At 35.2% G+C, this 26,604-nt stretch overlaps 2 protein-coding genes across 7 annotated transcripts in view; one reads left to right on the forward strand and one right to left on the reverse strand.

Annotated features, from left to right (window-relative positions):
• The first annotated feature begins 1,686 nt into the window (after positions 1–1,686).
• On the forward strand, positions 1,687–3,626 carry LOC107544295 (prolyl-tRNA synthetase associated domain-containing protein 1). Its single transcript, XM_016222136.2, has 2 exons — positions 1,687–2,015; positions 3,105–3,626. The coding sequence occupies exons 1-2, from the start codon at positions 1,932–1,934 to the stop codon at positions 3,537–3,539; spliced, it is 519 nt and encodes a 172-aa protein (XP_016077622.1). The 5' UTR covers positions 1,687–1,931; the 3' UTR covers positions 3,540–3,626.
• A 4,613-nt stretch (positions 3,627–8,239) lies between these two features.
• Positions 8,240–26,604, reverse strand: part of CCDC88A (coiled-coil and HOOK domain protein 88A) — a 91,123-nt gene continuing 72,758 nt past the window's right edge. For 3 of the 6 annotated variants that reach the window (XM_016222130.2, XM_016222128.2, XM_016222132.2), the window contains 10 exons: positions 23,410–23,502; positions 23,067–23,281; positions 19,387–19,470; positions 18,172–18,375; positions 17,527–17,598; positions 16,540–16,620; positions 13,955–14,223; positions 13,307–13,769; positions 9,728–9,827; positions 8,240–9,224 (listed from right to left, as the gene is read on the reverse strand). In XM_016222130.2, coding sequence (XP_016077616.2) covers positions 9,763–9,827; positions 13,307–13,769; positions 13,955–14,223; positions 16,540–16,620; positions 17,527–17,598; positions 18,172–18,375; positions 19,387–19,470; positions 23,067–23,281; positions 23,410–23,502 — 1,546 coding nt within the window. In that variant the 3' untranslated portion in view covers positions 8,240–9,224; positions 9,728–9,762. Of the gene's footprint in view, positions 9,225–9,727; positions 9,828–10,437; positions 13,770–13,954; positions 14,224–16,539; positions 16,621–17,526; positions 17,599–18,171; positions 18,376–19,386; positions 19,471–23,066; positions 23,282–23,409; positions 23,503–26,604 lie in introns of those variants that run through there. The other 3 variants (XM_016222129.2, XM_016222131.2, XM_087823570.1) reach the window with 3 other exon arrangements.

Consider the following 26,604-nt stretch of genomic DNA (forward strand, 5'->3'; position numbering starts at 1 on the left):
ATGCATGGCAGGTCAATCCCAGAGAGATGTCGAGGTAGACAATGTGCTGGATGCCACTGCCGATTTTACCTCTTTTCGTTCCTCTTTTGTAGCTATCACGGAGATCCTACCCTTGTTTAATGTTTTCCTACTTTTGGACCCAATTTACATTGCTTAAGAACAGTCAGGTTCCGATTTTTTCTTTCCCCTGTTTACTCTTAAGTCACGGTGATTGTATTTGGATATTCTTCAAATATTTAAGGACAATAATTTGGGACATGCCTTATCTTCAAATGGGTGATCTTTGCTATTCTATTGCTTTCTACTTTCATTCTTAGAGGGAAATCTAGTGAAAAAAGTGAGCCCCACCACACCTTACACGGCAAAGTAAATTTTAAATTAATGAATTGAGTGTTCTTAATAAAAAATAGGTTGAATGTGAAAGCCATTAACATTACTTCAGTGGCTAAATGAGCCAAGACATAAAACTAATTCACAGATGAGGAACTAAAATAATAAATATGAAAAGAATGTTCCCAGTAAGCCTCTCTCCCTTGTCTGTTTTCTAAACACTCCTAATATAGTATGTTTGCTTTTGTTATTGACCTGAATTTACGTGGCCCTGGGTAGTAAGTAGCCTGTTGTCAGAGATCATAATCAGAGATCAAAGAATTAGATGAAACAAAAATTTGTAGGGAAACATGGCTTACTAGTTTTAAGAAGTGGATTCAGCGGAGAAATTTTATAATTGTGCTATCCAAGACCAATTCTGGGTGAAATTGTTAAGACTGCTCTGATTTCCTTCTTTTTCAGTTTCCTCCCAAGGCCCTTACGCTGGTGAGGACTCAAGATACTTTGCTGTGTCTTCTGAAAAGGCTTCCTTCTCCAGGCCTTCAATTTACATCCCAGAAATGACCTAAATCTATTCACACTAGAGTTAAACGTCCCTAGGAATATCTACGTTTATCTGGGATTTGGTGCTTAATCTAAATTAGAAAGTGAAACTTTAGTGTGAAATTCTAGGCCTCATTCAAGGGGTGAGTGAAAGCTTGGAAGGATAGCAGAAAACACCCCAAGAGGTAGGCAAATTGCTACTGAAAAAGCGGAGTCCTGGTTGCCACAGTTACTTATTCGTAGATGAATAATAAAAGTTAAATTTCAGAAAAGGTAAAGTGTAAAATAATTTAAAAATTAAATGTTCAGAAGTCTTAAAAGGATAGGGATTTTGGCCCCCTCCTCTTTCCCTGTTGTTTCGAACACTCAGTTTCCCTTGTGAAATCTGAAACTGATCCCCCTACACAGGAAAGCAGAAGACGCAGGCCCTTCCATATTGGAAGGTGACAGGTGTAATAAGCGGGGGAACTTAGGTGGCTTGTCGTGGCTGCAAGACAAGGTCTCCATCCAGATTCTTAAGTTTATACAGAGGCCATAACATGGCTGAGTCACCTATACCGTCCAAATGGTCTCAACACATTCCGTTTTCAAGGCTGCCTCCTTCGGGTGGCTCCCAGTACCAACACTGCGGTCGACTGTAGTTCCAAGGACAGGGAGTGGCTGAGGAGCCTCTCATTGCCCCCTTCAGTTCTGGGTCTACCGGAGGTCAGGTCCCCCCCATGACCAACGTCACTCCCCCTAAACTGAACGTTGTGAACAGCCGCAGCTATGCAGGACTTAAGGACCAGAAGCGGGGTTAGGGAAGGCTCTGAGAAGGAAGGCGCCTCCCTCCTGTGGGACCCCGGGGAAGGAACCCTGCCCGTGGAGCCAGGCTGCGTCTGCGGACAGCTCTCAGGAACGTGCAGGCGGAGGCGCGCGAGGAAGGCACCGCCCACATCCGGGAGGCCGGGGCACTGAGCTTCCGGCGGCGGCCTGAGGCCCTGCGGGCGCTTCCGCCTCAACCCCAGGGATGCCAGGCTCCTCCCCAGTCCTCTCCAGCGCAGGGCCACGACGGCAGCATGGCAGGCGCTGAGTTGCGGGCGGCACTCGAGCAGCGGCTCGACGCCCTGGGCATCCGCACGGAGGTCGTGGAGCACCCGGAGGTGAGGCACTGCCGCTGGGGCAGCCGGGCCGAAGGGCTGGGCGCCGCTGCAGCGTCTATGGGGCGCGGCCGCAAATACCTCATGGCCCAGGGGTAACGCCGCAGAAACGCCCGTTCTAGGACCTTTCCTGGATTCCAGTACGGAAGGGACCCGACAGCAACATCAAAGGACTTGGGGTTACGATGTTATTGAGAGAACTTTTTCTCTTGTATTTGATCACATTTCACGTTGAGAACCAGTGCAGCACTGAGAACTGCTGCAGCATAAACTGGTGTGGGATGCTGGTCAGTGCGTCTCCTTCACGTGCAGCTGTTACCTAGCAGTAAACCGTGGCTGCCGTGGCTGCGATGTATCAGGCATCATGCACACAGCCCGACACCAAGGTTAGAGTTGGGTCCATTTAACGTGATTTAGTGTGTGTGCAGATTTGCAGATATTTCACGGAACCTATTGTAACTTGAGAAATGCGGGGACATAGTTTTTACCCAAGGCTTCAGTAACAGCTAATGGTAATTGCTGAGTATGGTAACCTTGAAAGGGCAGAGTAGTTAGTCTTACTCAACTTTACAAATTTAACATAAAAACTACCATTTTCTCTGATCTTCTCCCCTCCCATATAGTACACATACTCTTCCCCCTTCTTTACCTGAGCATATTGCCAGCTTTCTGATGTTCTCCATTAGTCCAGGGTCTCATTCCCTGCCTTCTCACCCTCACTGTGGTTACATATTTGTAGATTTGAGGTTGTCACCTGATCTGGATGCAATGGAATGCTAAAGACCTGGGCTGTTATAAACTTCCAGTACCAAAAGTTTAAAGAAAACTCAAAAAGCATTTTAAGAATGTGAGGGTTTGGTCAGCACACGAATAGAGAACTGATCTAAGAGAAAACTACTTGAGGTCCTGATATGAGGAATTAAAATAAGGATTTACAGTTATTTCATAATGGTTTTCTACCAGTGAAATCTAGAGCACTGAGTACTTCCTAACCTTGCTGTTTTCACCCAGCAAGCACAATACATATGTGTATGTATGTAGTGCGTGTATACATGCATATTATTTTAAAATTTCTCATGTGATATTTTACAGGTGTTTACAGTTGAAGAAATGATGCCTCATATCCAACATCTGAAAGGAGCACATAGTAAGAACTTATTTCTTAAAGACAAAAAGAAGAAAGGCTATTGGCTGGTGACAGTTCTTCATGATAGACAAGTTAATTTAAATGATCTTGCCAAACAGTTAGGTGTTGGGAGTGGAAATCTGCGGTTTGCTGATGAAACAGCCATGTTAGAAAAACTAAAGGTTGGCCAAGGCTGTGCCACACCCTTGGCACTATTCTGTGATGATGGAGATGTGAAATTTGTTCTGGATTCTGCTTTTCTGGAAGGTGGACATGAAAAGGTGTACTTTCATCCAATGACCAATGCTGCAACCATGGGATTGAGCCCTGAAGACTTTCTTACATTTGTGAAGAAGACAGGACATGATCCCATAATACTAAATTTTGATAAAAACAACTAATTGGGCTAATGTTTAGAATACATTTATATCTAAAAGCTGGGGTTTTTTGTAATTTGTAAAAAGCATTAAAAGTGGTAATATTTTGCACTTTGGTTTGATGACTACGTGATTTTAGGAGGGATATTTCATCTTAAAGCTGTTTTTATTTATTTTTTTAAAATATATCTTTATCGATTTCAGAGAGAGGAAAGGAGAGGGAGAGAGAGAGAGAGAAACATCAATGATGAGAGAGTCACTGATCGGCTGCAGCCTGCAACCCGGGCATGTGCCCTGACCAGGATCGAACCCTGATCGCCTGGATCCTAGGTCGACGCTTAACCAGAGCCACACCCGGCAGGGCTTAAAGCTGTTTTTAAAAAGATGTATTGCCTGGCCAGGCGTGGCTCAGTGGTTGAGCATTGACCTAGGATCCAGGAGATCACATTTTGATTCCTGGTCAAAGCACATGCCCGGGTTGCGGGCTCGATCCCCAGCTGGGGGTGTCCAGAGATGACTTTCTCATCACTGATGTTTCTATCTATCTTGCTCTCCCTTCTCTCTGAAGTCAATAAAGACATATTTAAAAAAAAAAAAAGATGTATTGAGGTAGTGTTAGCTCAGATGGCCCTCATTACAGAAATGCCTTCAAAAAATTAAGAATGAACATCAAAGCTATGATTAGTTAACTAAGATTATCTTACATCTTTGTTAGGGTGTTTATTGTATTTGAAAAAACCAAGTGGCAAAAACAGCATATATAAAATTATGCATATGATAGTGTACATATAGGGGGAAAGGGAATATAAGAATGTACTAAATTGTTGATGATGATTCTCTCTGGGGAATGAGGACTAAGGAATGAAAACTCCCTGGCAAGATAATTAAACATGGGACAAGAGCTAAAGATTCCCATTACTGGGTGTGTTTTTTAAATATGTTATTAATTTCAGAGGGAGGGAGGGAGATGAGAAACATCAATCAGCTGCCTCCTGCACGCCCCCTACTGGGGATCGAGCCTGCAACCCGGGGAATGTGCCCTGACTGGGAACTGAACTGCGATCTCCTGGTTCATGAGTCGATGCTCGGCAAATAAGCCACACAACCAGGCTGGGTGTTAGTTTTTAAATGTGATTTTTTTTTTTTCAGTGAAAAATAAGCTAAATAACTTTTTATAAAAGTATATTTTTAGAAAATTTTAATCTAGAAAAACTCAAAATAGGCATGGAAAATGTAATCATTGTATCACTGAAATTATATTTTAAAACTCAGTAAACTATACACAGGCCACTGGAAGGATTTGTTCAGTCTTTGTTCAAAGGTTAGAAATGTGAACATGAACAAGTGTCTTTTGTCTTATACTGAATCTTACTCATCCCCTTTCAACTATGGCATATGAAAGTATAAGATCCCAGGATTATGTATTGTCAGTTGTCACATAGAAAGTAATTCAAAAATGAGGAAAATCTGACATTTTTTCCACCTCACTCACCAGCTGAGGGTCTGGCATAGGCTAGACTACAAAAATTATAGTCTACAGGTCTTGTGATGAAAATTCTCATTTCCCTATAAGTTTGATCACTCAAAATACAATTTTCATCTGGTAGAGATACTATGCTTAATTTATACCAATTTGTTACTAAAAGGCAAAGAAAATTAAAAACCTGTCATTTCTTGATATATGATTAGAAACTACAAGTCTATTTATAACAGAACTTTTATAAAATATAGAACAGATCTAAGAGATGTGGAATTAGTAATAAGCACTTTCCATAAATGTCCTAACTGCTCTTCCGCACCTATGGTAGAAATGCCCAGAAAGACTGACCTACTCAAGGATACAAGGCTGGTTGCCATCTCTAACATTGCCTCCAATGGCTTTGAGTGAAAATGAAATACTGATTTGTACAATTATTTATTTATTTTAGAGAGAGAAGAAGGAGAAACATTGATTTGTTGTTCCACTTACTTATGCACTCACTGGTTCTTGTATGTGTCCTGGCCGGGGTCTGAACCTGCATATTGGGATGATACTCTTAACCAACTGAGGAACCCAGCCAGGGCTGTACAATCTATTAATGTAAACCTGTTTTGGGATTGACAACTGATAACTCTTCTCTTTCTCCCAAAACCTCCAATACTCATCCATCCCAAAATGATTAGGACACAATCATCTAAGCAAGTTTAAGGGTTATATCTGAAAATGGGTTTTCTATGGCAAAGGGAAAGGAAAGAATAATACTTGGCTAAATCATATTTTACAAATTTTAAATGATTACTAACCACTTGTTATAAAAATCACCTTTGTTTTATTTCTTTTTATATCAGTTTGATAAGCAAATGTTAAACCAACCCAATTAAAAAAAAGTTAAAAACTAAAATGAAAAAATGGTGCTTTTAAAAAGATAAACAATAGTGTCTCGTTATATGGATTTCTGTGACTGATTTTAGGTATTGCCGAACATTTTGCTATTCAACTCCAAATCCCTTAGTAGCATTACTTTTAAAGGAAATGTTACAGCTTTTATATTATTTGATTTGGTATTTAATAACAGTTATAAGTACAATGGGAAACATCAAAAGAGAACCCTTAGTAGGAAAGAAAAAGACAATTTATAATCAGGTTTTGTTAAAGGGTGTTGTAAGTGCAACTTTATCCATAAGCATTCCTTTTAAGGCATTTTCATTGTCCAAATATTTCAACATGTACATCAGGGTTTATATTATAAAATGGGCTCCTGTATTATTCATTCAAGGCTTAAAGAAAAACATACATCTTAAGATTAAGTGTAGCAGAAAAGAAAAACACAAAAATTCACCACTTTTCTCCTAAGTAACTTAAAATACAAGTCATTTAGCATACATTATTACTCCTTATTGTAATTTCAGGTTTGGTACAGTATCTTTTTCACTTCCTGACATAAACTGTTAAGACAGTGCAGGCTGTAATATTTCATTTGTGAGGTGGCTGCAATTCTGTAATATGCACAGTGATTTTTAAATTGGCTCTTCCCATGCCTTGCATGAAAGGTGCTACATACAAACCTGTTTCTTGAACTCTTTGGTAACCACCAGTTCAAACACTTGGACCAAAATTTCCACATGGCCAGATCTGAAGCACTTTATTAGAGTTCCGGTCCAAAGCTCTTACCCTGTATATTGAATTCTTCAGTGTTTTTTGGGGGTGGGTTGGGTGGGGGGTTAGGTATAGACTTAGAATACAACCAGATAATTAAAAGCACGTCAGGCCCCAGTCAAAAAGGCCCCAGTTAGTTTCCAGTCGGCTGTAATATTTTGTTTGGTATAAGTAGTTTAAGGAAAAAGAGTGACTTCCTACTAAGTTTCTTGATATCTTTTGGAGAAAGTAAAATATTCATGTGGTTATTATCTAGTCCTTTCTTGAAATAAGAAAAGGGGATGAATATAATTGAGACTATTCCTACTTCTGGAGTCTCAAGTGTTCCTTGGTCGTTGCTTTAACTGGGCTTTCTCATGGTCAACCTACTCAGATTCAGTACTTTATAGGCTGCCCTTAGCATTTTCTACTTGAAGCAATAATGTGCTGCTTAAGTTAGCAGGTTCTCTATTTTAGGACATTAGTATCCTGGAGAGGTCAAGCTGTGATGTCATTCACCCTCACTGGGTACCTCCTACTCATTAATTTCAACTTTCAGTAATTGTCCTGGGATGTGTCCTAGTTGTGCAAATTAGAAGCTAGTTAATATAAATCTAAGTTACCCACTACTGTGTATTACCTAAAACATAATTTCTATATTTGTTTTCCATTTATCCACCTAAAAATGAATTTACATTTTTACATGCACGTGTCCCTAGCCTGCCATGATGCCCACTGTCAAGTTGATTCTTCAACCTAGGGAGTCATGATGCAGAGAGCTTTCAAAGTCTAGAGAATAGGTTTTAAATAAGACTGTTGTGCAGTATCTGTATTTTAGTAAGAATCCTTTGTATTTACATTACATAGCACCTTTCATCCAAGAGTTTAAAAGTGATTTCACTTTATAGCATTATTTGGTGGCAAAACCTAAGTTAATGGTGGCTAAGTTAACCAAGTTTCCTAATTTCCATTTAATTTCTGGTCAACTATACATTCTGTCTTTTCATTAATGGTCTTTCTGAAAAGTAGACTTTGAACACAACACTGCTACTGGACTACCAAAAAAAAAAGATATATATATACACGAGAGAGAGAGAGAGAGAGAGAGAGAGAGAGAGAGAGAGAGAGAGAGAGAGAGAGAGAGGGGAGGGGAGAGGGGAGGGGGGAGGAGGGAGGAGAGGAGGAGGGAGGAGAGGAGGAGGAGGGGGGAGGGGAAGACAGGAAGTTAGGGAAGAGGGAGAACACAAGTCTCATGACATCTAGGTTAGTGATAAACACAGTTCACATAAACCATACACGGAAATACAGAATTATTCCAAAAAGATTTTTAGAGCCGGTAACGAGAGCCTAAGAAGTACACTGTTAAAGTAAAAAAGTCAGTATCTTTCTCATTTCAGACCTTTAAGATTATTCTGATATTTATGTTAAATAATGAATTTGCATGAACAGGTATCAATGCATTTTTTTGATTTCATAAGAAAATAAAACTGTGATATAAAATTGGAACTACAAAAAAACTAATGTTTCCCTGGGTTAAATTAATGAAATCTACTTTTTTGTGCTTCTTTCAAATGTTTAAGGTAACAAATGCATACAAATATTTCAAAAGTACCAATAATAGTTACCAACTTTAATGTAACATTAGAAAGGACAAAAACAGAAAAATTCTTATTAAGTGATAACCTTAATGAGTTCCTGGCAAAATGCAGATCATAGTAAATTATTTACATTATTTTTGCCATAAGAAAACTTCTTAAGCAACAGTCAGCTCTCAAGTTAAAAAAACAAACATACATATAACCCAGTACTAAAGAAGGGAAATGAGTTAAAATATAACAGCTTTATCTTGGGAATGCCATTTGCTGGAAAACCACCTTACTAAAAAGTTTCAGAAAAACACTCTACTTAACTTGGATCCACAAGTGAATGCTTAGTGTTGCTTATTGGGGAATATGGAAAGATTAATATTACTGTAAAGTTTTTATAACTCCTATCTCATTATGGATTTTTCAGATTTACCTTATAAACTGAATTTCTTTTTCAGTGCATCAAAATAATTGGCCTAAAAAAAAAAGAATACCAACACATGCAGTCTGCTAACCAAATAAGGCTCTGGCATGCCAAAACAACTTTTTCTGTATCTTGATATACAGTACATTCCACAACAAACTACAGCATTTAATTTAGATTACACAACTAAATATAAATGGCTAGATTTTGGCTAACACTTAGCAGAAGCATTAAGCAAACATGGATAAATTCATAAACAAATGATGAAAGAAGTAGGTGGTTCTTGGGTACTTCTTGAAACCTCAAAACACTTGGTCCTTAGCGAGAGAACATCCTTTATTCAGTAGATCTTAACAGTACAATGTATAGTAAGTCCTAAAACCTTCTAAAAATTTTGGCAGTTGACTCCAGTAGTGCTCCTTGATTCAAGGAAGGAATGAAGGTTTGTGTTTCTTGCCTGCTCTAGTCACGCAGAATTGTATAAAGTCTCCTTAAAGATTTTAAAAAATGATTTCTATAGTTGGGTGTCTTGTTACTTCAGAAATAAAGGCTTCATACTGAGAAAATGAAGGACACTTTTCTCTCTGTATTTAGTTGAAAGGTAGAAAGAAGAAAGAAAATATAAGAAAAGCTTGAAGACGAGAGAGATATAAAATACAGAGCAGCCACTACAAGGACAGCATGCACCAGATATTTCTATAGGAATGAGAGTGATAGAAAGTCAGAGACATGTCTTCTTCACGAGGCATTTAGTTTATCCTCAATTATCAAGAACACTGTGGCAAAGTTGTATTCCTACCACAAAAAAGAAAAGACTTCCAACTGAAAAAGGAATTCCTAAAACATTACTCACTACTAAAATTAAATTTAAATTGAGGGAAAAATAATCCTTAAAGGTTTCCTGTCTGACAGGCAAAAAAGTATGGCAATCAAATAATCTTGCTTTACTAGTTAAGTAGGACAGAAGTCATGAATTAAGCAAGCAATATTTACATCTGTTAATGCAATATGCACTTGTTCTCATACTTATGCTGTTAGTTTGTATAAATGAGACTAATCTCATTTACATTTTGAGCAAGAAACTCACCACTTGGCCCACATGTCATGTAGTGGGTAATAGAATTAGGAGCTTTGTTGCTCCCTAGACCTGCTTTTTGAATTTCTGCTTTCTTGTACTTTGTCCATATCTGCAGGAAAAAAGCATTTCATGTTATTTAATCAAAGGTTAAACATAATACAATTCATGAAGATAAGAAACTAAAGCACTCTCATTGAGTAGGAAAAGGGGGAGGAATCTAACTCTGGGAAATTTGTTAATCTGATAGACATCTTATTAATTCAAGACTGACTTTTAGTTTAAAAGCTACAAATAATATGCTTTCTTAGTGTCAGAAAGGTTTACTTACTATGTTTATTTACTAAATGGTCACATATAGTTGTAAAGTAAAAAGTGATCTTGCATGCAGTGGCAGAAACAGCCACAATGAAATATTTGTATTATTTACTAAGAAAACCTGGGCTTATGGCATATTTTGTAGGCAAGTAATATACCTGCTTACACTGTCAACAGCTAAAATTGTTTTGGTCAAAGGGGACCCAATGTTTAACAGTGGACATTTACAATGTCACACAAATAATATGGGTATAATTTCTAGAAACCTAGGTCAGGAACAGAAACTATGCAGTTTCATCTAAAATTATGGTATTGGGGGCAATACACTGTAATGCCCCCAAAGTATTACAATGGGGGCATCTGTAATACTTTGAACAATAAAGATAAATTTAAAAATAAATAAATAAATAAATAAAATAAAATTAGGGCATTGAATCTCATATAATTTTTCAAATAATCCTTTGGGAAGCCATAGAATTTTTATGGAGATGTCTTAGAAGAAAAACATGCAGCTGCTCAACTGAGTCAGAGTTACTTTAATCTTAAAAAAATTTTTTTTAATTGGGGGCATCTTTGTAAGATTTCATTTATAGAAAATATTGTGTTAATATAGTGTTCTAAGAGACTTTTATGACTACGCAGCTTGTGATAGTTTCTGGGGGAAATCTAGTCTGTATTCTTAGACAATCATCAAGACACATGGACATGGTATGCATGTATCTGTCTTACATGCATAGTGTGTATCTTCTTTTTGAAAATGTGCTGTATATATAACTATAGCCATTTGGGTTGGAAATACTTCTTTACTGTAAATGTAATTTTGTAAAATAATCACAGTTTTTAATATAACAGCACACAATTTCTCAATGTATTAAATTTCAAATTTAGTATTTTAAATTTAAAATGTATGGCCAGATTTATATTTAAAAAGTTGAAACAGTTGAGAAATAAAACTTATCTCAATGTGGAAAAGAAATAATTATTATATTTGCATCATATATGGCCTCCATCTAATCTCATCTGTATTTACCATTAAGTTTTTATTCCTGGGTTATGAAAAAAAAAGGAACGCCAAAAACATTTGAAATGTTAGGACGAAGTATGAAACAAATGACAATAAAACAGATTAATGTATTCACAAAGAAAACATATTAGGTGGTACTAAAAAATATGAAAATTTTCTGATTGCCTGCCTGCTTTAGCGCTAGTTTTAGTAATAGCTGGCTATAAGAAAAGAAGTACAGTCAAATACATAAATAGAAGGGGCCTAGTTTCTGAAATGATCTTGTGTTACAAAAGGATACAAATTTCATTAAGCAAAGATTCTCTAGATTGGTTTCTTTGGTTCAATTAATACAATAATTAATATAACAACATGTAGTAAGCAGTAATTTCCTTCATCTTTAGAAAGTCACATTTCAAAGCATTCCTTTCAGATGCCAGGCTGTTATTATCAGAAATACTTAGGCTAAATCAAAATGGCAAAAATATTCCAGAGACAGAGTGAAGATACACTCCTCCAGAGATAAGTGAGAGTTAGGAGTTTTTATTTTTTTTTTATTCTGGGAGATTCAAGTTTAGCTGATTCTGCTTTAACAGTGCTATGACCACAGCAAGAAATTTTAAAGTTAATGACGCCAAAGTTAGCAAATATTTTCTCTGTCTTATATGGTTATTTTTTAGCTATGAGTCGTATTCTTAGTTCTAAAATTTGTTCTACTAAAAACATACCTATTTGTTTAAATGGTTACAAATCCTAATATTTTATTTTAGCACAATGTACTCATTTTAGAAAATTGTTTTAAGGATAGACATATAATTTAATAATAAATTATAGAATTATAGAAGTAACGATCTTCATTCACCACTTTGTAAACTTGCTAGCCTTTTTAACAGAAGTAAAAATGCAAATTTCCAACACATTGAGTATGATTGGTTTATTTCTCTTTAACTCTATATAAAAAAAAGAACTAGAAAAACTGTGTTAACTGATTCCAAGTAAAAAAAGGTAATCTTGAAAGAAGATGAAGAAAAGTGCAGAAAAGAAATAGCATACATACAAATGCTCCTAGTCACTGTATAAGTCACATTTAAACTTGATGGGGTTTTTAAGAATTACGCTAACTTTATTAGTATTAACAATTCTTAAAATCTGAACAATTTTATAAATATGGGCAGTAGTTAATATTTGCTACGTAAAGTATTGAGTTATTAGCTATTTTTTTGAAAATAAAACAGGACAGAAGGCATAATTAAATGGCAAAAGAAAATGATTTTTTTTTTTTACATACTTTCCTGTACATGTGCAATATGTAGTGCACATTCTGGAAATAAAAGAAAGGAATGAGAAGGAGGAAGGGAGAAAATGAGCATTCTTTTTTGGAAGCAACAAAGTATGACCTGGAACTGCTTTCTTGGTAATTATAGCATGCAACTATCTTAACATGCTTCTAAAACTAACACTCTCTTATCAGGTGACAAGAAATGTGAAGGAGGAGCATGTATTGTGTTAAGGGTTTTAAAGTCATGCAGAAAATGTACAATGCAATTAATATTCCATGCAGGCTTTGGTGTGGTTACACATTCATATTTATATACAAGCTATCATGTACAGCCAAACACTACGCCACAATTTGAAAATAAAAATATGAACCTTGCCAAATACTTTTCAACAGCAGCTCTTCAAGTCAGATTAGAGAAGCATAGTGCACATCAAATGACATAGTATTATACTGCGCAGTTCTGATCACACACAACCATATTCATACCAAACAGTCTGATTATCCTCAGAAACCACCAATGCAGCTTCTGTATCACCAGGACAGAGGCATGCGGGAGTGATAAGATTATTGCTCTCCACAGAAGACTGTGGGTTACTGTTACCAGGGTTCTGATTATCAGAAAACTGTTCATTATCTTTCTGTGCAGCTTCATCCAAAGAGGCAGAAGCCTGGTCAGTTACTCTGGTGACTGGTCTGGGAGGTAACCCACTAATGTTACTAACTAACTCTGTATTCAGGGATAAAAATGGCGGAGATGGATGAGTAAATGACTCTATGCTATCTTTAGCTGATATTACAAATATATCATTAGACATATTAATAGTGGCAAAAGTTTGGTTTAGAAAATGTGACCTTTCTGTTGTTGAGTTTCTAGCCTGGGCATATAGAGACTCAGGCACATCTGTAACTAAATCAATTTGTGCATGAGAACCTGCAGAAAGTGTTGGGCTGTGAAGTGTATGGGAGGACCACTGGTGTAAACGGTACTCACTAGATGCTGCAGTGATGTTGCTATCAGCAGTAGCTGGTGATGAATCAACTGAAACAGGTAGTCTACTGTCCTTGGTCAAAAAATCATGGATGCTTGTCCTTCGAGTAGTTCCTTCGGCAGTAGAGATCACACTGCTTGCACGAGGTAAAGTGGCATAAGGATTACTATCTTTTGATTGTCGTGACAAAGAAGATTCTTTTACTAATTTTATCTTTCCTTGAGTGCCTGGAGTAGGTTTTCCTGGAGAACTAATAAAGTAGGTATCTTCAGTCTTTCGAGGACCAGGTCTCACAAATTGTTCAGGCTTAGTTGTCCGTCTATCATAGAAGTCTCCTGGAGTTTTTCCACTTACTGACCTGGCCAGACCACAGCTAACTGGTTTGCTTTTTCCCAAAAAGTCAGAAGAGACAGACAAACTTTTCATTACTTCATCTAAAAGATTTTCTTGACTTGAGGACTTTATCTGTTAAAAAACAAAGCAGATTAATGAATAGCAGGCATGCTTTTACTTTCCTGATATATTAGACTGTATAATATAAAATCGCCAGAATTCCCACACACTCTTTTACTTTAAAAAAGCTCTGAAGTTCAATCAGAGATATTTAACTTATAATGCTAATCTAAATTACGGTCACCTGTAAAACTAACCTGTATTGAGGTAAGCTTGTTGCTTTCTTCCAAAAACTGTTGTAGAGTAACAACTTCACTTCCAGGGGAACCAGTTTTGATCTTGTGATGTGCTCGACTCTCTAATGTTTCAGGCATTTTGTGCTGGAGCACTGGACTTGATCTGGTCTGTCTTTTCAAGTACTGGACTGGACTGCTACCACTGCTGGACCAAGCCTCATGATCATGAAGCAGGCTAAATTCTCCACTGCTATGGCTTTGTGGCCTGCTTTGGATATTAACCGCACCTGCTTTTGGAGTAAACGGGGTGTTAAGAATTGAGTAATAGAAATGAGATTAAAACTACGTAAGTAATAAGATTTTTTTACTGGATTCTTATAAAGAGCCAAACTGACTTTCAAGCTTTACTGAGAAATGCTTAGTAAACTGTTTCTCTTTCACCTACCTAACAACTGCCTGATTATTTTGCCTACCATAGACTTCCTTACCAGTCTACCATAGCCTGCTTCTGTATTTTGAAAATTTGACAAATATAAGCACCACAAGAGCAAAGACTTGCTTTCACCACCATACCCAGAGCCTAGACATATAAATATATAGGCACTTAATGCATCTGATGAGTAAATGAATGAATAAATGGGTAATACATTTTTTTAAAGTTGATGTTCAAATACAAGCTGACCCTTGAGTAACATGGATTAGGGGTGCTGACCCCCCCATCTGCATATATTCAAGGGTCAACTGTAAATAAAATACCTCACAATTTAGAACAAAACATGATCATATGAAGTTTAAGTTACTTTAGGATGTTAAAACCAAAAACTATTCTAAATGCTAAAAATTCTAATGCTGTGCCTTTCTATGAAGTCTTTACTCCTGACTTAAAGTTTTCTCTGTTCATCCTTAATAACCTTAAAGAAAAATTTTTTAAATTTAAATAGGCATATAAGGAGAGTAAATTGAGACATGATGTAATGACTTAGAAAGTTCCAGTAAAAAGTAAAATCAAATACGCAGTATTTTATTCTTTATTTAATGTCTGAATCATCTGATTGTTCATGGGTTCCACTGTTGGTATGGTGGCTACTCAGTTGAGGCTGAGCAACAATATAGAATGCAAATTACTAGTGCTGGTAAAAAAAGCTACCTAAAGTTTATGCTATTCCTTCAGAATGCTAATTCATTTTGATCAAAAGCAAACTGTATAGATACAGTGTTCAGATAGAAAATGCAACTTTCTATGGTTTCCTAATCACAAGAAAGTAAAGTAGACCATGAAATAATTTAGAACAAGTTATGTAATAATTTTATAGAAATAAGAGTTTCTTAAATTTTCAAATACTTCTTCATATTTTCAGACTACATTTTCCTACTGGATATACAAACATGATTATAAAAATTTTTTTAATCTCTCCTTTAAATCATATTTTTCAGATCACAGCAACAAAGTCACAGCATTAATGATAAAAATAAAATGGAGACAAAAGGATTTTATAATACAAAAAGCAATAGAACAAATGCACTGAAAATAATCTGACAATTCTGTACTGTAGAGAATAGTATTTTAACAAAGTCTTGTAATCTATTAAACAATTACAGAAGCTGACTGGCAGTATACCTTAAAGAAAAACGGTAGTCAAGGCTTCCAGATGTTATATAAAAACCTTAGCTTGCCAGGTTATAACTCCCAAATAATTGGTCATAGCATCTGAAAGCTGAGAGCTCAATGTAAACTTATAGTTCTTTCTCAGAACACAAGAAACCAAATTGAACTCATTGTTTTCAGGGTACCTGGAAATTTTGACTTTAAAAAATAAGTAAAAACTGATATTTTAATTTTGACTTTCTTACGAAGAATTTTCAAAATGACTGGGCAGGTAACAGGAATTAGAATTTTTCGTCCTGTCTTCTTTAAGTGAATAAGAAATATTATGAATTTATTCTTGGTTAAGAAGATACCTAAAGCCGTCACCTTTTAACTATCTAAACTAAGACCTCTCATTATATCTTATTTTATTTGGTGAAACAAATAAACTAGTCTTTTTTTCAGAAAAAAAAAAAGAAAAACAAACAAAAAACCTTACCTTGGAATACATACTTAAAAATTAAGGAAAAAAAAAAATCTTGAAATAATTTTTAGATAAGCTATATACACCCACTCGGCTCTTGTTACACATATATACACATATACAATACACATACACAACTGCCTTATCAAATTAAAAAAATATTTCATGGATAGATTAAGTATATGTAAAACACTTTCTATAATGTGAGTTCAATGTACACGCACCATGAAAAAATTAAGGACAACCATTTTAATGACCAAGACAAAACGTAAGTAAAATAAGACCTACATATATTTTTGAAGTATAAAGATTATAATAAAACTACTTTATCTGTGAAAGATAAAAAATGGAAACCAAAATAACTGCTCCTGTTTTTACATTTATGTACACTGAAATACATTTGTATTACAATGTTAAAAGTATAAAATATTCCAAACAGGTGATTTGGATTTCACACTTTACCCCAGAAACTTCATCAATCTCCCTCTTAAATCTGGAAATGGATGGAACATATGAATTAATTTACCTACAGCATACCTTTGATTTCATGGAGTGAAGCATTGTTATTGCTATTGCTAGTGGATGTCCTGCCACTATCAAGGCTGGCTGGTCTCGAAGCTAAATGAAAAAATCAGGAGACAGTGTGATAAAACTTCCAGCTGATGACCCTGAATTTCACATTCTGATCACAGAATGCTTTGAGGAAGCAATCATGCATACTTTCACACATTGAGCATGCCCACCAACAGCTGAATAGTATAGATTAGAGAGCAAGGACATTTCCACATAGTTCAGTAAGACACTAGAAGAGGACACTTCTGAACCAATAGTTGAAATTCAAAGAAAAGAAGATAAATTGCATATTTAGATTTGAATATGATTTCTACAAAGATACTAGGACTGTTTTAGATGAAGAGAGTGAGTGACATGCGAAAAAAAAGTGCTAATGATTAGGTACAACAGATGAGACAAGGAAGCCTGCACAGTGCAGAGATGCCACAGAGGAGGAATATGAGCATCAGCAGTTAATGTCCTATAGTTCTATCTGCACAAGGGAAACAACTGCACAGCTAACACGGCCCTATCCTATATCTTAAAATCCTGCTTACATACGCAATTCCATTAACATGTTATCCATTTATTGTTAATAACTTAGTTTGGTAAGATGATTTTCCAGATAGAAATTTAAAAACCTTTTCAGCCTAACACTGCAGAAAATGTGGTTTCTTAGAGTTCATATTTTTCTAAACCAATGGTAAAAATTAACTTAAAACTTATACCAAAATGGCAGCAAAATTACCTTTACTCATTATGCAGGCATACTTTATAAATGACCTTGACTAAAAGAGACTATTTAGATTAAGTGGTAACCTTAAAGGGGACAAAAGGAAGTATTAGGTTTGAAGAACTGGCAGAGGTATGAGATGCAGGTTAGATAAAACATGCTCGCTGGCAATGCACATTCAGATTCAATGCGACATTCTATATGTAACATGTATTCTCTAAATAAAGTTCATATCTTACCATGAACTCTTGATCCCGTACTAGAATCATCACTAATACCTTGTGGACTTATATCTTCAAAGGATGTAGCATCTACATAAGATAGCAAAATGGATATAAAAGTATTTAACAAAAAAACCCATTATAAAATTTTATTTACTCAGAATATGGAAATTCTTTTTCAATCACATAATACATCTCGATTTAACATATTTCACAGACTCAATCAAAAACTGGAACTGGGAGTAAGAAATAGAATAAGCTCTGATGAGAGTTTACTCGCCAATGAAACAGTGTCCGTGACCCTGCAAAGCAAAGCAAGAGCCTCGGCTGTTCTACATGGTTTTCTCTGTTTGAAGTTGTATTATTTTCAGGTTTTTTTGGTGTGTTTTTTTAAAGTTCTTATCATTCTCCTTTTCTCTCACTTTACTTTTACTTTTCTTGTTAGTTCATTAGCTACTTACTATCAAAGACCTAGGAAAAATTTTAGTTATTTGTATGTCTTAACTTTTTTGAAATGATTTGAAAATTCCCTCAAATCAAAGCCAGATTGTTTTGATAATTATTTCAGGTTGTTGCTGTCAAAAAAAGTACACATGGGAAAGTCAAATTAAAATTCCTGTTGCCAACAGTTCCACAACAGTGCAAATAGCAGACGGCCTATACCTTTATTATTAACCAACTGCTTGGATCTGAAGCCTGTAGAAGAGTTGACAGTTGAAAAGTTGATAGCTGTAGTAGAGAAGGCCATAGCTCCCAATTCTTTCCTCCTTTTACCCGTTGAAATATCATCAGGAACCTCCAAATTCTCAGTACTACCTGTCCACTGTCCTCCTGCTAGGACCATGGACTGCACCAGGTCATTCATGGCTGGGATGCAAATGAAAGCAAATGAATCAGCATGGTTAATGTTTTTGCTCTTATTTCTCTTTTGTATTATAAATGATCTGGGGGAGTTTTCCTAAAGATTAACGCAAGTGAAAATCAAAAACTATAACCACAAGGTAACTCGAATTATGACATGCATTCAGCTGGATGAAATGAATAGGCCAAAGGCTGATAAATTTCAGTAAATATTTTATCCCATCTCTACCCCCTTTAAAGACAGGAAAAGGAATTTTACTCTGTACAACTGCCATGCTTTTGTGCAGTGATATGCAATATAATTAGCAGCCTTCACAATGTGGTTTTGTGGTGACAAAAATGGAATGAAAAAGGTAAGATGGAGAGCAGTTCTTATATAGCATCATTATTGAAAATGATAAAGAGTCCTTGGTCAGAGCAGGTTACTGAAGAAATTATTCATTTAATCAATCAAATAAGTATACCATTCGATAAAAACCTGAAAGAGACGATAGTCAAAGTGACAGACATTTAATGTGATTATGTAATTACCCATTCCACTTTTTTAAAAAAAGGAAACCAGAATATTATTATATAAAGAATGACAAACATTTTTAAGGGTTACAGGCCATTTTATTTATTTATTTATTTATTTAATCTAGAGTAAATTAAGGAAATAAATTCCTAATGCTAAATGTTTTGTTATATTTTAAGTAAATTTCTTTGGGGAAAAAATCTCTAATGGCATAAAAAATTAGTTTTTTTCTGCCAACTTTTAGAAACCACTGGAAATTTACAAGTGTATTATTACATGTACGACTAAACATATACATGTATATGTATGTATCAGTGAACATACATATAATGCTAATTCAGTGCCAGTTTTGGAAAAAAAACCTCTCCCAGCTCCTTGTATTAGAGGAAGACTGCACTTTGTAAAATAAGAAAATCGGCACAGTCCAGAGAAACGTTAGTGAAAATTAGTAATGGAAGCCAATGTAGTCAACTGAAAGAAGCTGAACTGTCATAAAGTCTTACACATGGAACGACGGTAGCAGGCCTTCATTTTGTCTTTATCCTTCGGTCTGTTCCTCAAAAAGGGCAGTCTTTTCAGTGCAACCACTTTAATGTCAGAGCATGAGGAAAAACAGAAACAGAAAAATGAAACAGAAAAAAGGGAGAAGAACAGATGGGAGTTAAATGTTGAAATTAAGGACAGAAATGAATGTCTGAGTTTCAGCTTATGTATGCTATATTAAAGCTACTATTCTCGTGCTGCTGAGTGATAATGAAATATGAAATAAGCACTCTGATACTTTAAAATACTTGGAAAAGCACTGAAGACAATGATGAGGAACATATACTTTGAAAGCTTGGATTAGCTAAAGTCCTATAAATACAGGAACTGGTTACAATTACTTATGGAACAATTGTCCTAGTTAAGTTGTAAATGTCTACCTTTAAAATTAGGGCTATTGCCTGGCCGGCCGTGGCTCAGCAGTTGAGCATTGACCTAGGATCCAGGAGATTGCAGTTCGATTCCAGGTCAGGACACATGCCCAGGTTGGGAGCTCGATCCCCAGTCGGGGGCTGGCAGGAGGCAGCCAATCAATGACGACTCACTCATCATCGATGTTTCTCCCTCCCTCTCTCTCCCCCTCTCCTTTCCTCTCTCTGAAATCAATAAAGATATATATATATATATTTTAAAAAGTTATAAAATTAGGGATATTGGTGGGCCACAGAGTATATGTGATAAAAATGTACAAGGCTTTTCAATCCTCTATTTTCTTTAATTTTTTAAATTATAAGGCTTTACAGAAAAAGTAATTTAGGCAAATGCACATAAGAATATTTTAGTAATACATATCACCAAAAACTAGAGTGCCCAGGGGATATTTAAAACAATCTAAAGAAGCTTCTAAAACTTTCATTAAAAATTTTCAATACTTTCTTAAACTTTAAGAAATAGAGAATTGCTTCTTGGTTTAAACTGAATTCTGGTGCATTATTTAGTAGTGCCATGGAAAAACATATTCTTTTGAACAGTCTTTCAAAAGATGAAATGAGCAATTACATTAAATTTCATTTTACAAAAAGTTGTCTGGGGAAAGGGGAAAAAAGAGAGTATTTTGACTGTAGTAATAAGTGCTAGTACTAAGTCCTCATAAGGCTAAAAGATACAAAGGCATCCTAAAGCAAGCAAAAATAACCAAAAAAATAAGTATATATTACATTTTTAGATATTTTGAAGGGCTTTTGCAGTTAGATTATTAAAAAATATAAAAGATAACCCTATGCAAAAAAATTTTGTGAATGAAAATGAGGGTTATAACTACAGTAGAAGTCATTAGCACAAAAATAAAAAATGTTCACTAGAGTCACTAACTTTCTTAAACTACATTTTAATAAAATTTAAATACAAAAAGCCCTAGCTGGGTGGCTCAGTTGGTTGGAGCATCATCCCACAAACAAAGAGGTCATGGGTTTGATACCCAGTTGGGGCATGTGCGGGGAGGTAATCGATTGATGTTTCTCTCTCACATCAATGTTCCCCCTCCCTCCTTCCTCTCTCTCTGTCTAAAAATCAATTAAAACAAAACATCCTCGGGTGAGGATTAAAATTTTTTTTTAAATAAATAAATACAAAAAATGTTACACCGTTTTGAAACTACAATTCAGGTGCTAGGGAAACAACTTGCATAAAGACTTAAAAACATATTGTGCACAGCTTTAATAACTATGCTCTTTCTCATGGTTTCCCATTGTCTTGTAAATAATCAAAGTTCTTCTGACAAACTGTCAAGAATCATTCTTAAGGAGAATGCAATGTATATACAGCTTTTTAATTTACATATTTGATTGCCATTAAGAATAGTCATGATTCATTTAAAAGCTTTTAATTTTACCTATTTCTTTTCTAGCTTTATATAAAACTACTTTCAATGATTAAAAAGAAATGAACTGAAAGCAATGTAAAAATGGACACTTAGCTAAAACAAAGTTGAGTGGTTGCAGCATGCACATGCTGTCTTGTTTAGATACTTTCTTTTTCTGTTTTCAACTGTTTTCCAAAGACTGCTTTATTGACAGCCCAGACACTCTTCCAAAGGGACAGGACAAAAGGAGTTTCAAGTTTGCCAGTGGCAGAATGTGATCTTTCTTATGGCAATTAGTTTTTAGATACACAACATTCTTTTCCCAAACCATACTGTAATTTAAAAAATTAACTATACTCACTACCATTTCTCATTTAATAAAATGTCAGATATTTTATACCTAAAGATAGAGATAAAATTAAATTATTAAATTATCTGGAAACATTTTAAGGAAAACTTGATCTCTCTACAATACTTAGAAGTTTCATGCAGATTTGGCTGATAAAACTAGGTAGCAAGAGACCAATGTAACAATAATCTTATGGGAGGATACAGAATTAAACAAATTTCTTGAGCCTACTATATAAATACACATATGTATATACACACATGTATGTATGAATATGTACATATGTATGTATATGATTTGTTGCAATGGGTTCTATTTGCTAAGGTACTGAAGTTGCATTCTGAAATATACCCTATAATGAATGTCTAATCTCCTACACCTGAAAATACTGCCTTTTCAGAGATAATTCCCGAGGCCAAAACACTGTCTATAGTTTTTTGACAGTTGTCCATATGGAGTGTCTACTCCTAGGGGAAGTAGTAGCTGTTTTAGCCTGCTATTTACTTCAAAAGAATAATAGTGAAATATGTGTGTGTGTGTGTGTGTGTGTGTGTATGTATATGTATATATATATATATAAATCTGTTTTTAAAATGTAATGACTCTGGTGATAAAGTGAGTGGATTCATAATATACTGTTCACATATTTTATAGGAACACTGACAGTCAACTTCTTGGACATCTTCTATGGGCCTAGGATTGGATTCTTTTCTTCCTCTTAAAATACACTTCTTTAGGCTTTTACTTTGCTCTTGCTGTTTAGCTAAGCACACTAGTAATGAAATTAAGAGATTATGAATTATATAGAGCACGTTATGATGTGAAATTATTATGTATTTGTAATTAAAAACATTAAATCACAAGTTTATACACAAATTCATATCTCCTCACCTATTTTAATCAATCCCTTATATCAAGCACTCCCCCTCAATAATTTTCATAACCTTCAATTGTTTCTAAATCTTTGAATAGCATTTTCTTCAAATTCATACCTATTTCTTTGCTTTGCCCACTGTAACTTTGTTCCAATTTAATAGCAGAATATAAGTAAAACTTTATTATAAAATGCCTTATTATTCTACTTTGTTATAATTATGAAAATGAGCTCTTGTAAATATTTCTCACTTGCTCCTCATAATCACCCTGTTAAGTAAAACACAAAGGTGAAATGCCTGTTCATATTAACAGAACTAGCAAAAGGCAGAGGTATTCTGGCTCTTATTTCAATGTTCTTTCTATACTGTATTACCTCCCTGGCCAAATGATGGTGTTCTGTGTATGGGATATCTTTAAACACACAATATAGAAAATCATGTGGTTATGCATTATTGTAGTATGCAATGAATTTTATAATTGTATGGAGTTAAAAAGAAATGTGTTAATTAGACTATTATCTGAAAGGACTGTTGAAGTTATTTTTAAAAAATTTTTAGAGAGTATTCTAAAACAATACTAGACATCACAAATGTTTAAAGAGTTTAAGCACTCACTGCTGCTCTTCTTGGTCCCCAAAGTTTGGCCATCTTCTAAAGAGTTTGAACCTACTGAAGAACTATCTTGACTATCTTGATGCGGGAGTTGAAGAAATCCTTCACCGGAGTCTGAGCGGGTAGGTGTTAATGTTAGAGATTTCTGACGCTCCCGATTAATATCCTTCTTAGACTTTATCAATTTTCTCATTTTTAAAGTAATCCAGTTGCCTCTCCTGACAGAATAATTTAAAAAGTTCTTATCAGTCTAAAATTCAACATATAAATCCTTCACAAAATTGCAAGTTTAAAATATAACTTTCTTTTTTCAGAATAAAAATGAGTAAAATTTGGTTAACAGTACCTTCTTGGAGGAGATGGCTCATAAAATTTGTACTGATCCATAATTTTCTCTTCTAATTTCTCCTTTTGTCGTCTTAATTCATTTAACTTATCACTATAAAAATAAAAATTAAATTTTAGGACATGCATATTTTGTATAGTTATAAATGATATTATTAAGTTATTCTGTGACTATGATCTAACTTCTCTCCAAAACATGAACAAATACAAATACCATAGTTGAAAACTAAGAATTTATTAGGTAGTAACAATGGATTTTTTTCCCAAGTTTCTCCTTTTAAATTTACAACTTACTTAAATAAAAGGATGTAGGATTTAAAGTTTCAATTCTTCAATAGGGTTTGTTTGAAAAATTTTTTCCATGATACAATCCTATCATGACAAAGGAATTCTCTTAACATCTTTTTACAGCTATTAAAAAAACATTATATCAACATTTATTTTTCCCCTATTTTTAGATCACTTGTGGAAGGAAGGGTGATTATAACTTATATAGATAAAAAAATAAAATGAACAGTTTGCTTACAATTACAAATATAATCTTGCAACCACATCTCTATGCAAACAGATGTTTTCCTTTATAGCAGAATTATTTAGACTTAAGTTACCTGTAGAGAATTATTTCCTGCCTTCAGCAATATATGAATATACCAGTTTCACCACATCTCAGTCTCACTTTTTTGTTCTTGGTAGTATATATTATATAGGGAAAAATCACAGATCATAGACTAAAGTAAAAGTAAAATAAACTCTAAAAAACTGTCACTTACAATGAGGAAGGCATGAGGTGATATAAAGATGACTAATAAGTAGCCCAGTTCTGCTTACAATATAATAGTAAAGATAAATACGTAAATGTCTATTATAATCCAAGGTAATAGCAGTGCCAAAATAAAAGTACAATGGGAGTACAACAGGAACTTATAAAAGAGAAAATATTTCTATCTCAGATAACCAAAGAAAAGCCTCATGTCCCTAGCTGGTGTGACTAGGTTGGGAGGAGTGTCATCCAGTAACACCAAAAGGTTGTGGGTTCTATTCCTGGTCAGGGCACATACCTAGGTTGCCGGTTCGATCCCTGGCCCAGGTCAGAGCTCGTATGGGAGGCAACCGATCAATATTTCTCTCTCACATCGATGTTTCTCTCTACTTTTCTCTTTCTCTCTCTCCTTCCCTCTTCCCTCCCTCTCTCTAAAAATGAAAATGTCTTCAGGTGAAGATTAAAAAAAGAAAGAAAGAAAAGAAAAGCCTCCTGAAGAACAGAGCCACATTGGATAGACTGAAAAGGAAAGACAAGAAAAGTGAATTAGGCAGTTTAGCTGAGGGGAAGTAGTGAGGGAGTTTTGGGTTAAGATTTTGCTCACGAGGAAACCACAATTATTGAAGGTTTCATTATAAAGTGACATTATAAAATGTTTGCTTTAGGTACCTTAACTCAATGATAGAAAGGATATGCCAGAAAAGATGGAGGTAAAGAAAGCATTCAGAAGGCTAATGGATAGTCTAGTTGAGAGGTAAGGTTAAATTAGGGTAGTGGGAACTGAAGGAAACTGTTTTGAGAGTATATGGAAGAAGATGCTTTATGAACAGAAGTTGCCAAAAGTTATACCACAGCACAAATAGCAGAAGGCCTAAACCTCCCAATTCTTTCCCCCTTTTTCATGTTGAAGTAATATCAGGAACCTCCAAATTCTCAGTACTACCTGTTCTTTGTCACTCCTGCTAGGACAATGGGGCACAAGCATTCAGGCAGAAATGTCTGACATGCAAGATGGATATTTTAACTTAAATTTGATAAGTCAGGATACTAATTTTGAAGTCAAAATATAGGTAAAATCACTGAAACCCTGGACATGAATTAGTCACCAAGGGTCAGAATACTAAGATAAGCTTTGGATAATGCCTCTGCTTAACAGACAGGAAACTCAAATACCAAGAGCTTTAGATATACTCGCTGCTTAAACTAAAATACCTCTTATGTCAGAGAGTAAAGGTATACATACCCCTGAAAGGATTGAAGGTGTAGTCCAAAGTGGCCAGCCGCAAATGTGAAATTTCTTTGAGGTTTTGCATTTATATTAAAAATTCATGCAAACTCTGCCTTTGCTCCATGTGTATGAATATAATGTTCCCTGCCCCAAATTTTATAATAAAATTAATGCTTCAAAAAATGTATAATGTATCCTGGTTTCATATATACCCTGGCTTGCCATCATGTACATCATGACATTATTTCACTTACTCCTTAGGATAATCCTAGAAGTAGGTATTATATCTATATTTTGGAGAAAAAGAAACCAATGATCAAAGAAGTGAAGTAACTAGTCTATGGTCACATAACTAGTGATTGGAAGAATTGGGATTTGAATTTCAGGAGCTGATTTCAACATCTGTGCTTCTATTATACTGTGGTGCTTCTCATCTAGTGACAAGAGGAAGATAAGAATTTAGTAAAGGTAGATCGTGGTGTAATACAGACTACACACTGAGCTGCCCAGGCAAAATCCTGATTTTACCAGATTCCTCCTCTCTCAATGGAGACACAACTTAGCACTCATTAAGCTCTGTCAATTCTATTTCTCACATCTCTCTCGTATTTCATCTCAAATACCAGTGCTTGTGAATTATTTTTCATTAGATTATTACACCAGCTTTCCTAAAACTTATTTCTTGTCTCTATTCTCAGAATCTCCAATCCATACTCTAAAATGCCATCAGTGGTGGGGTTTTTTTAATTGCAGACCTGATCATATTACTCCCTTGTTCAAATTTTTCAGAGACTCCTTTGTATGGCACAGAAATACCTTTGAGAAGTTGCTCCTGTATGAAAATTTATCCCCTTCTCTGTTGCTCCTCCTTCCTCAATTTTGCTCCAACAAGAAAAATTACTTTTTAGATCCTGTAGCATGCCATAACACACTTTCCTCACACTGCTGTGTTTCACAACTGCTGCTGTATTGGCCTTGTATGCCTCCTCAGGTGAACTCCTACTGAACCCCTAAGTCTCAGCTCAATCAATTTTGGAAAGTCAACCTTGCCTCTCCCAGACTAAGGATGCTATATTTCTATGGCCTCCTGTGCATATCTCCATTATGGCAATTATTTGTATTTCTCACTTAATATTACTAGTTCTTTAAGAGCAGTACCCATGTTTTCATGTTAGTATTTCTGGTTACTAGCATACAGCCTGAAACAT

Source organism: Miniopterus natalensis, chromosome 13 (assembly GCF_054644295.1).
Source record: "Miniopterus natalensis isolate mMinNat1 chromosome 13, mMinNat1.hap1, whole genome shotgun sequence".
NCBI classification, from domain to species: Eukaryota; Metazoa; Chordata; class Mammalia; order Chiroptera; family Miniopteridae; genus Miniopterus; species Miniopterus natalensis.